Genomic DNA, 11806 nt, shown 5'->3' with positions numbered 1-11806 from the left:
GCAAGATGATCACCGCCTAAAAACCTTTACATGCTAGCTATTGGTGGCCGATACTTTTGTATATGTTAAGCATTGTGATCTATCATAGACACGATGTTATGGAAAATTGTAACCAGTTGCTTAATCCTATTCTTGTGACTTTACCCTTTGAGAAGTGGAGCATTGTTTGGTTGGACATGTGCATCCTTCGTCTACTACATGAAAGCGTTATAGCATTGTGGTGATAGACTATTTTACAAAATGGTCTAAAGCTCAAGCTATAATAAAGGACAATGCCAAGGAAATAGCTAGTTTCATTATGAAACGAGTTGTCTGTCGTTTTGGTCCACCTAAAGAACTAGTGTCCGATCATAGGACACTTTTTGAATAAGGTCATAGAAGCCTTGACTAAACCTTTGAAAATTAAACATAATAAAACTACCCCATATAGTTCCCAAGAAAATGGACAAGTAGAGAGTACCAATAAATGGCTTGTAGGGATTTTATCCAAGATTGTATCTAAGGGTAAGTGTGACTGGGATAAGAAAATTCATGTGGTCGTCTAAGCTTATAATGTTTAGCCTATCCCTCGTAGGTTTCATGCTTTGATTTTGTCAAGGGGTAGGGTGAGAGTTGTGTTTGTATTTTGTTGTGAATTTTCTTTCTACCAACTTGATGCTCTTTATGGTTTCTGTATGTGCAATTCAGTTCGTGGATTTGAGGGTTGAGTCACCCTATCCTATGGTCACTAAAAACTGAGAGCCGATTTGATGCACAAAAAACCCCAGAAGCATAAAAGAGCAATTTTTCGTGGAAAATGAAACAGTTGTGAATCAAGGAGCTAGGGCTTTCCTAGATACATTTCAACATCGTGACTCCAACGCAACAGTCCGCTCGTCAATCAGAGTCCATTTGACCCCCCATTTAATGGCTACAAGGTTTGGCATTATGAAGCAACTACTAGATCCAGGAGTCAGAAAGTACACAATAGAGGCCAGATTGATAGATTTCAATGCCACAAAGTCAATCGTCTAATCAAATTGTGAATCAAAGCTCATTTCTCCCTCTGTTTGGCCAAAAAACACTTGTAGACTAGTGTGAACATGTAACCTTGAACTAGTTATTTTAATGTTTAAAGTGTAAATGGGGCTTAAGAGCCTTGGAAATTCAATTTTGGGGGGGGGGGGGGGGGGGGGGGGGGGAACGGGGCCTTTTTTGGGTACCTTGCACATGTAAGCAACCTTGCTTCAATATCTCATACATTGACACAAAGGCAATCAATATGCTTACATCAATACATCAAGCCCCTTCTCAATTATACCTTCACTATTTATATTTGAGAAGGGGATTTTAATAAGAAATTGGACATGACTCTCTCTCTCTCTCTCTCTCTCTCTCTCTCTCTCTCTCTCTCTCTCTCTCTCTCTCTCTAAAAAAGATGAAGAAAAACACATGAAAACCTTGTGACCATATTTTTCATTGCTTTTATGTATCTGTGAGTATGGGTGTGGACAATAAAAGCAAGTAAAAGAACTAGAGATGTATAGAAATAGAGGTAAGAAGAATGGCCATCAATATATACTTTAACCATGTTGATTTAAACATTGAGATGTCTGCGTCGGTGTATAATCAATGAACATTCCAACACATATTTCGATGTCTATTCCAAAACGAATACCAACTATGCAAAATGTTTTCCAAGGCAGTCAAAATCTACATCAAGATGAACCTCGTTTATTGTAGTGACTTTTCACCCTGAGTCCTTTTAGGTTATGCTACCACACAACATGTAACTCCTTTTTATGATCCTTAAGAGATTTCATTCCAAAGCATTCCTTAACATAAAAAGAGTATAACAAAATAAGTTTACTAATTATTTCAAGAGTTAAAATTTTGAGTCAAATCACTAGACCTATCTACTAGGATAATATTTGTATGAAACCTCTAGAAGTCTACATTCATTAAAGAAAAATATGTAATCACTTAGTTTGCAATTTTATTTTAAGTAGTGCTTCAACAAATGAAACAAAATTGAGTATCCAACCAAATGTGAATGGTTTCTATTTAGATGCCCTTATAAGCTATGCTCATGTATTAGACATGAATGGAGTAAGGATCATGGTTTCTAGTTAGTAAACATGAGCACCCTTTCTCATGTAGGAGACACAAATGAATCTAAGGCACATGTCCTTATTAGGGCAACTATAAAACAATACATATGAAAAGGAAACAAAGATTCCCAAGTTCAAAAGTTCAACTATAAGAGGAGTTGGGGTAAGTGACCATTGTATCACTATAATTTTTGAGTAGAATATCAAAAAAGTCTACATTGGTGTGGTTGAAGAAGAAAAGGAAAGTATACTTTTTAATTCAAAGCTATTTTGAGATGGTAGAAAAAAGTCAAGTAAAGGAGCTGTCTTCATTACATGATCCCTTGAGTGTAACGTCTTAAAGTTCTACTACGTTGTAGTAGAAGTAATGATTCTTTGAAACATGGACTTTAAGAATGTAATAATGAAAGCTCACATGCTCAAATAATCTGAAATGATAAAAGGATGTGTTTAAAAAAAAACCGAATTCCAATCTCATGTAGCCTCTAAAAGATCATGCATTAAATTAGAAAACGTAATTATACAAGTTTGTTTCTTTTCATAAGTGATGGTACACTACATCTTTTTGGGCTTGTGAAATATTTTCTCAAGTAGTATCAGTCTCCCTAATATTAAATACAACTACAATGTGTGCAAATGAAGCCTAGGATAAGTTGTTCTTTTGAAATAATACTTGGAAAGAGCATAGTTGTTAAGTTGATTTACATCCAAGTAAAGCTACAAAACATACAAAATACTTTTTTTGTTTAGCACATGGAGGAAAAGGAAGCAACACCGCTTCGAAATTGAAGCAAGATGTTGGCCAGTATGTTTTACTAACAACTTCAAAATTTTATTTAGCTAACTTTGAAGAAAAGCATTAAACCAAGTTGATGCAACATCAACATCTATTATGACTCAATATTCAAGGTATTCAAAGGACATTATAGAAAGAGTTTACTATTGGAATAAAATAGGCCATGAAGCCTTACTATGTTGGTTAATGGCCATGGAGCTTTCAGGACATGTAAAACCTCCTCCCATGCTCCGACATAGTCTGATAATTACGCTTTTGGATTCCCTTATGCCTATCATTCTCAAGAGATATGTCATATAAAGAATGTAAAATCATGACAAGCTTTCAACGATATGCAATTTGTGGAAATGTGACAACATTTCAAGCACTGAGCGCACTCTAGCATGTTGCATTCTAGATAGTCTTATGCTTTTGGCTTTCCCTAGGGTTGGTTTGTACCCATCGCTCTCCTTAGATATGTGAGATAAAGTATGTAAAACATGATGAGAATCTTCTAGCAACCCAAGATGTAAACATATAGCACGCTTGTGGCAATATCGCTTCCCAGGGCTCGGGAAAAGACGGGTTCGCTTCAACCTAGAACTTGTTCACATTGACAAAAATCCTTCTCAATTCTTTGGAAAAAGGAAATAAATCCTCTTCAAATTTCTCAAAAATATATAGTTATATTTGTTAAATATATGTATAAAATATCATCTCAATGGGGGATATTTCCTTCTTAGATGATGATGAAGAGGATTTACTTCCTCTTCCTCAAAAAAATTTTCCAGAACCCTGTCGCTTCCGATGGGGACAAGGTTCTAAAGGAGGAGGCTCAATCATGCCAAGGAGGACTCCTTGGACAGAGCAATGATGAATTGGGAAGCAAAGTACGATGAAAGGTAGAGAGAGATGCCTCAGCAGCTTTTCCAAGATCATACTCAACAAACGCCACCTCTCTCGAGGCGTCAGGCAGATAAAGAGCCCACCTCCCCCAAGATGCAATATAGCTGCGGCCTGCACAGGCGACTCTAGGTGGCGAGGCAGATCACAATAAGCTCCGACAATCCATAAACAAATCCGCGAGCCTTTGGTTTGATCATATCTGTTTGTATATTAATTAAAGGGAGAGAAGATGGCTCGATATTCTGGGTTCCTGGATAGGGCACTGATACCCCCTCTTCTTCTGCTCAACTTTGCGCTGTATGCGATTGTGCTTGGGATTGCAGGATGGGCTCTGGATAGCACGATGGATGGCATCAGTAAGTAACCTTCTTCTTCTTCTTCTTCACATATTGATCGTCGCATCTCATCATACCCTTATTTCAGAGTGACTGCGTATATAATTGATCGTCGCATCTCATCATATCCTTATTTCAGAGTGACTGGGTCTATATACGCTTGCCTCTGAATACATCGTGTCTAAAACTTCTTCTCACTTACCGTAATTGCATGTGTGACCGACCATCCTGTCATTTAGATTATTATTATTATTATTATTATCGTATACGTGCATGGCGTCTGATCGACATCCTCGTTGCCAAGTCATTTTGATTGCCTGCTAGATATTTGATGATGGTAATGGCGATGATTGTTGTATGGGTATGTATGTATGTATGTATGTATTGATTGGCAGCTATTTATGGGAATCCGGCGACGGGCAACTTCACGGTGTTTACGCTGATAGCTGGGGCGGTGGGGATGGCGTCCATCTTTGCTGGGGTCCACCTGGCCAGGCTCATGACGTCATCCTCCTCCACCACCTACTCCGAAGCGTCGCACGCCCATCATGCGGCCAGCGTCTCCTCCGCCTTCATAGCTTGGTTGCTCTTGCTCCTCGCTTTCGGGTAACGCTCCCCCCCCCCCCCCTCTCTCTCTCTCTCTCTCTCTCTCTCTCTCTCTATATATATATATATATATATATAAACTATTAGTTAAGGGGAGGCCCCCAACCTCCCCACAAAGAAACGCGGGGGCGGGTGTCACGCGTCCAGCACCCGCCCTCACCGCGAAAATCGCGCCCACCGGCGGGCAAGTCTAGGCACGGAGCGCCTAGTATATGTATAGAGAGATATATATACACACACACACATTACGTAACCTAGTAGTAGTTTGAATGTGGGTTGAGTATCGTGAGTGCCCAAGCTCAAACCTTGAGTTTCTCATCCTCAATGGAACAAATCATTGTGCATCTCAACTTTTCAATTTCAGCCCACCAACCTTCATTTAAAAGGTCTTGGAATTCTTCTAAGAGGGGCTTCCCACAAACCCTTTCCATGGGGCACAAGATGATAACAAAAAAGGATGGATCCAAAAGTATCACTCCTTTTTGTGAATTTTCTTGGTAAAATTTGCAAATGTCCAAGCCTTTCACAACCTTAGACCAATCAACCAATACATATAGACGATGTTTACAAGCTATATTGAAGATCCATCTAACCTTGAACATCCCTTCCATCACCTACATGAGGGAACTATGGCTATTTTGTTTTGAAAAGGGTCCATGAGAAGCCCCTATAACCATGTTAAAACCTCTCTCTCTCTCTCTCTCTCTCTCTCTCTCTCTCTCTCTCTCTCTCTCTCTCTCTCTCTCTCTCTCTCTCTCTCTCTCTCTAGATTACACTATATGGATGTGTTTATATGTGTACTTTATTTATTATCCAACTTGCAAACACCTTAAAAGTATAACTATATCCATGTATATATGTGTACTTTATTCTTTATCCAACGTGCAAGCACCTTAAAAGTATAACTCTATCCATGTATATATGTATGCAAGTGCTTGCTTTGTTAAATAGTTTACATTATATTAGTATGCATGTGTAATAGTGTGTATTACACAATGCTTTGTATATTATTGTGTATATTTATTTATATATGTATTTGTGTGTACTTTACACTTTTAGATTACATATCCTTTTGTCAAATGGTTCAAGGGTAGGAAACTCTAAGCCTAAATACTTTTGAAGATATCATGTTAACCTTTTCACATCTCTCCAATATCAAGATCCAACCATTGTAGTTGCTTTGGAGAGAGCATAAATGAGAATAGCTTAGAACTATAGGACCAATTATAGTAACCAAGAAGCATGTGTACCTCTCTTTCATAGATTTTCCTTTTCATGACAAGTTGGATAGCATTTACCTAGGTACAAGCATGATCACTTAGGATGTGCAACCCAACCCTTATAGGTAGATTACATATTTGAGAGAGAGAGAGAGAGAGAGAGAGAGAGAGAGAGAGAGAGAGAGAGAGAGAGAGAGAGAGATTTGACATAGAGCACCTAAACATAAGGGACTATTCAGATATCTAATGTTATGATGCAAGGTTGCTTTTGTAATATACTGCATGAGATTCCTTTCTTTTGGACAATAGTCACTCTTTTTACATCCCAGCTTGCTGTTCTTTTATGTGAGTCACATTGAAAGATAATACTATGGTGTAGCTTTGGTTGGTTCAATTGCATGTATCTATATGTGTGTCTGTGTATCCATGCAAATAAGTTATGTATGCATGCATGCAAGTAACTTATGTGTGAGTACATGCACGTTTGTGTTTAAAAATAGGCTAAGAAAGGTATAAAATTTAAAAATCTATATTTATATGAATAGAGGAAATATAAGATTTTGAAAAATATATATATATGCTAATAGTATCTAAGTTAGTGTCTTCCAACATAAAATATTTATTATACATTAAAAATTAGAATATAAGTGCCTAGTCATTAATGTTTTAAATATATTGATGCACTAAAATTTTTTACAATAACTTTGGATGCATCTATACCTATATGAATGCCTCTATATCATGTGTAAGTGTGATGCATCTATACCTGTATGAATACCTCTATATCATGTATAAGTGTGATCCACATATTTCCATCTTGTTTTTCATATATCGTACTTATGGAGAAGAAACAATGCAATGTGTTGTAGGTTGGCATGCAAAGAGATAGACATTGGCCACACAGGCACAACATTGGTGAGCATAAGATAATTTTCAACTTTGCACATTGAATTTCAAGCCTTTTGAAAGTTCATCTCTACTAAATACAATATTTGCTTTCTTTTTTGTTGTGAGGCCCTTTCCTTTCTAAGTGAATTCTTTGTGATGTAGAAATTTATGGAGGCTTTCGTCATCATTCTCACTTTCACACATGGGCTCTACTTGATGATTCTACATGCAAACTTCTAACTTGAAATGGCCAACAAATGGATTTCAAGAATTATAGCCTTCACAAGATTATATTCATTCTTATACATGCCCCTTGCAACAAAACATTTGATTTTTTAATTTATCCCTTAACATGGTGACATGCTACCATGGACATGTGAAGCTCTCTCTCTCTCTCTCTCTCTCTCTCTCTCTCTCTCTCTCTCTCTCTCTCTCTCTCTCTCTCTCTCTCTCTCTCTCTCTCTCTCTCTCTCTCTCTCTCTCTCTCTCTCTCTCTCTCTCTCTCTCTCTCTCTCTCTCTCATCAAATATTTGTATCCAATTTAAATTGTAATCCCAAAAAGGGACATATTTCCATGATATACTTGTCTTGAACTCAATAGAATGGATTAATTTCTTATGCATAAAAATTATTGAAGACTTGGTTGTCTGCATGTAGAATGTTGAATAGGTATCTTGTGAACAACTACAAAGTTCTTTGCTTATTAGTAACTAAAACATGCTTATCCCTATGAAGTTGATCTTCAATGAAGCATACCAATCACTGTGTTGGATTCAGAATTAAGGTTACATAGATGTACCCAAACATTTAAAACCAAGAATATGGGTATCACTATGTGTGCTAAGTACAAAGACAAAATAGCTTTAGTTGGGCTATATATATGCACAAAAGGAAAAACCTCTTAAAGATACAAAAAATGCCCTAACATTCCCAAGCATTTCACACACATCTTACCAAACTATGGTAATTAATTTCTCCAAAGTCATGAGGTGAAAAATGAGTTGGCATTACATGTAGGAATTATCTAGATCTATGGAAGTACAATTAATTGATAAAGGGAAGCAAGCCCAAAGCTTGTGAAAAGCTCCAAACTTCTCCCACCTAATCTAAATTGGAAAAAATCATGCAAGTTGGTGGCAACTATCCCCCCTTAGATTAAAAGAACCCAAGGTTCATGGTCCTACTAAAGTTGTGAAACATACTCTTATTTGTTTGCAAATTCTTGACCATTGAATAATGCATAAATCTACTCATTTGTGATACTATTTCACATAGTAATGCATGCATTATGAGGCATCTCGAAACATGCTAATAAAGAGAAGTATCAAGATAATCCCTGGTATCACGAATGCTAAGGTATAAGCATGTCTCGATATGTGTTAACAATAGGTCCAGAGTCCTCTAGTTAGAAACTATCCAACAATGCCTCAACATACTTGTGTGTAACAAAGCAGTAGTACCCTCATCATCGCACTACAGGAATTGAATGTCTAGGTGATGATGGCATAATGGTGTAAGAAGCCAAAGTTTGACATCTCACAGGATTAGTTCAATTTAGCCTTAAACTTTGCAATATCTCTCATTGGCCTATTGAGCAACAAGTCATCAAGGCATAAGAACCATAAATAATGCATCATCCTCTTCACATAGAGGGTACTCTCAAGACTATTGTTAAAACCATGTGCTTCCAAGTAAACCTTTCTTTTCTCATATTAAGCACAAGGAACTTGCTTCAAGCCATTCAATGTGTTCTGTAACCTACACACATTGTTTTCTTGTCCCCTTTGAATAAAATCATAAGGCTATTGTGCATACACTTTCTCATTTATCTATCACCATTCAATAATGTAATCTTAGATAGTGTAAGCCATTTTTAGAAAAATATTGGAAATCATTTAAGTCCCTTTTTTTAATGAACGTGAAATAATATTATTTTTGTTTAATTTGATCTATCAAATGTTATGCCATACAAACTCTATGAATATAAGACTTATGGGCATGGTCACGCACACATGCGCGCGCACGCGCACACACACATGATGTATGTATGTATGTATGTATGTATGTATGTATGTATGTATGTATGTATGTATGTATGTATGTATGTATGTATGTATGTATGTATGTATGTATGTATGTATGTATGTATGTATGTATGTATGTATGTATGTATGTATGTATGTATGTATGTATGTATGTATGTATGTATGTATGTATGTATGTATGTATGTATGTATGTATGTATGTATGTAGAGAGAGAGAGAGAGAGAGGTAAAATCGTGGCACCATTAGAACATGGCCTTCAACTTTAATCTAGCTCTATAATATTGTCGTTTGATATGGAAAAACAACTTTAGATGACTAGTGCTCCTTTGTAATATTGGAGACATATCAAAACCTCCAAAACCTTGAGGGGTTTCACTAAGAATGTAGGAATTGAGGGGATCTCAAAAGTGTGTGGTGTTTAGAAACACCAAGATAGCAATTAAAATGAGTATCATTAACAACACCAAGTCCTGCTCTGTGTAAGTGATTGAGCAAGATCACTGCACATTGTTTTTGCCAAAAACAACTATATGTCCTTCTTCTCATTACAAATTGGCTCGAAAATTCTATAGATGCATAAGTTATTGATATTTGTAAAGATCCCATGAAGATTCAAGATGCATGTTTAGCCCTCAATTATGGTTTTCCTTGAGCTACAACAATAAATACTCTATATTATAATGGAATTGGATCATATTATTATCCATTTTTTGCTAAAACTAGACATTGTCCTACCCACAAGCTCAAATAAGCCTTTTGTAGCTTTGATATGTATGCTTTTTGCTCTACAACTCCACTTATGAAATGACCACCATCATATTTCAAGCAAGTAGCATAGACAATAGCATGTTGATCACACAACTTCTTTGTTTTGTGGATCAATTTCAATAGGCTTAGACATTATTCTATAGATAGTAGTGGCACACCAAACATGGATGCTAACATTGGTGGATCCTTGCTTATTGAATCTTTTTTTTTCCTCCCTCTCTTGCTTGAACATAATACAACTTATTACCATACACTGCTAAGTGTGAAGACACACAATATGAGCTTTCCACTTCATCTAAATTGTCATTAAGCTCTTCTCATAGAAACTAGGAGGTAAACCATTACCATTCTTCCATTAGGCTATATACTTTTCGAGGGTTATGAATGTAGGAATCTTCCTGTCCCCACACCATGAAGAAAGGATACTATTTATGTGCATGTATTTCACATAAGCGAAAACATTCTTATGTAGCACGGTTGACCAAATGCTAACACAAAAGTGCTAACAAATTTCATCCAAAAATTCAAAATACCATGGGTGAACCACAAATTTGGTGCAACTAATGTCAATTTGAGCATAATCTGTGCATGGATGCCTCTTATCTTCTTTCCTAAGTAAAACTCCATTAAGATCGAGAATAAGTGCATGTTTCTTCATGATGATTGCATGAGGAATATTTTGTGCATATGATATACAAGAGTGATAATACTTTAATTTTTATATTCTTAAAAATTTTCGCAATTAAAAGTATCACAAGTTATGGGGTCATAGGCTAGTGGTTTGTATGGGTGTGTGAGTTCAAACCTTAGGTTCCACTTCCCCAAATGCACAATCATTAAACATCTAAAAGCATCATAAGTTTGATTGTTTGGCTAATTTTAGTGTATTAAAAAAGAAGTATCAGTTTTGCAAAGTAGCCTTTAAGCTACTTGGAAAGGTTTAAAGGGTTTATGGCTTTAGGCATACTTGTAAATATTCCCAAAATTTTTTATATACTAATACAAATTCACATTAGCAAAAGTATCACAATTAATTTTCTTCTCATTCTCCCATATACAACTATAATAATGTCTCCTAAATTTGATTTCATTTCTCTAATTAAGTGGTGATGGTTGAAAAACTAGTCTATCTCTATCTCTCTCATAAGAATATAAGCTTCCTAAAGGCCTACTTTTTTCTGTGTCTCAACATAACTCTTCAACACATTGATCTAATCTTTGCACACTCAACCCTTGATTCTCAATAGGAGCTACAGCTACAAACACAAATCTTACTTAGTATTTTTGTATTTGGCAAACAAAATCATATAAAAAAGGGATGATATTGAAAAAACGGATTATATTTGAAAAAGATGTACCATCATTTTCCTTAGAGCCTTCCACCACTTACTCCCTTCTCCTTGAGCTATTTCATCTTCTTTTATTGTCTCATATGCAGCTTTTTTTGTCCATGTGCCAATTTCTTCTTGTATCTTTTTGGTCGCACAAGTTTGTTGTTGAAGCTCTTCACTACCTTTTTACTTGTTCTCAATACCCTCTCCACCAACTCTCTTTAGAGGCATGTTCTTCGTCTCTCTTCTTAAATCAATTGAAGGTTTTGGAGATGCTTGTGCAACAAGTTCACCATTATGTTCCACCTCCCCCACCTCTTCTTCATTAAATCTAGCATCACTATCATGGCACTCAATTTCTCCACTAGGTGGAACTTCTTGTTCGATTTGAGGGGTATTACCACTCTCCCCTCTTTTGACATATTTTTTTATCAGATAAAATAAAATTCTATTAGATATTACTTTGAGGAATTATACATTACATTGAGATCTCTCTTATGATTATTCAATTAAAATGTATATTTACATTAGTCTAACGTCATATCTACTCATTGATGGAGAACTCTAAGGACTATCTAACTTCAACTTAAACTTTCAATGGAGAACTATAATACTGACTAGGGTTTACACATGTTATGACTCCAAATCTTCAAACCAAAGACATTCAAGGAGGAGGAATTGATGAAAATAAAGGGAACTATTGTGGTCCAATGCGCAACAAACCTACTGAGGACCCACAACAGTCAATGTGGCAATGGGTGACTTTGTCCTTGTATAACCTTGCAATGTAGACTAGTATGGCTAGGAGTGATAGCAACGGGTATTGATCAAAACAAAGAGT

The 11806-nt window shown here is 36.3% G+C and overlaps 1 protein-coding gene across 1 annotated transcript; it reads left to right on the top strand.

Annotated features, from left to right (window-relative positions):
• The first annotated feature begins 3833 nt into the window (after nt 1-3833).
• LOC148033392 (membrane protein PM19L-like) lies at nt 3834-7201 on the top strand. The gene is made up of 4 exons (XM_087681300.1): nt 3834-4127; nt 4502-4712; nt 6802-6847; nt 6983-7201. The coding sequence occupies exons 1-4, from the start codon at nt 4001-4003 to the stop codon at nt 7058-7060; spliced, it is 462 nt and encodes a 153-aa protein (XP_087537426.1). The 5' UTR covers nt 3834-4000; the 3' UTR covers nt 7061-7201.
• Nucleotides 7202-11806: the final 4605 nt, after the last annotated feature.

The sequence above is a fragment of the Lygodium microphyllum genome, chromosome 7 (assembly GCF_053477565.2).
Source record: "Lygodium microphyllum isolate KBCC chromosome 7, Lygodium_microphyllum_v1.1.10, whole genome shotgun sequence".
NCBI classification, from domain to species: domain Eukaryota; kingdom Viridiplantae; phylum Streptophyta; class Polypodiopsida; order Schizaeales; family Lygodiaceae; genus Lygodium; species Lygodium microphyllum.
Note: the sequence above shows the minus strand (reverse complement) of the source record. Positions and strands in the feature narration are given on the sequence as shown.

Excerpts from the sequence above, each read along its gene's own strand:
- LOC148033392 (XM_087681300.1), top strand. The coding sequence starts at position 4,001 with ATGGCTCGATATTCTGGGTTCCTGGATAGGGCACTGATACCCCCTCTT. Across the intron at positions 4,128-4,501 it reads TAGCACGATGGATGGCATCA|CTATTTATGGGAATCCGGCG; the intron begins GTAAGTAACCTT and ends ATTGATTGGCAG. Across the intron at positions 4,713-6,801 it reads CTCTTGCTCCTCGCTTTCGG|GTTGGCATGCAAAGAGATAG; the intron begins GTAACGCTCCCC and ends AATGTGTTGTAG.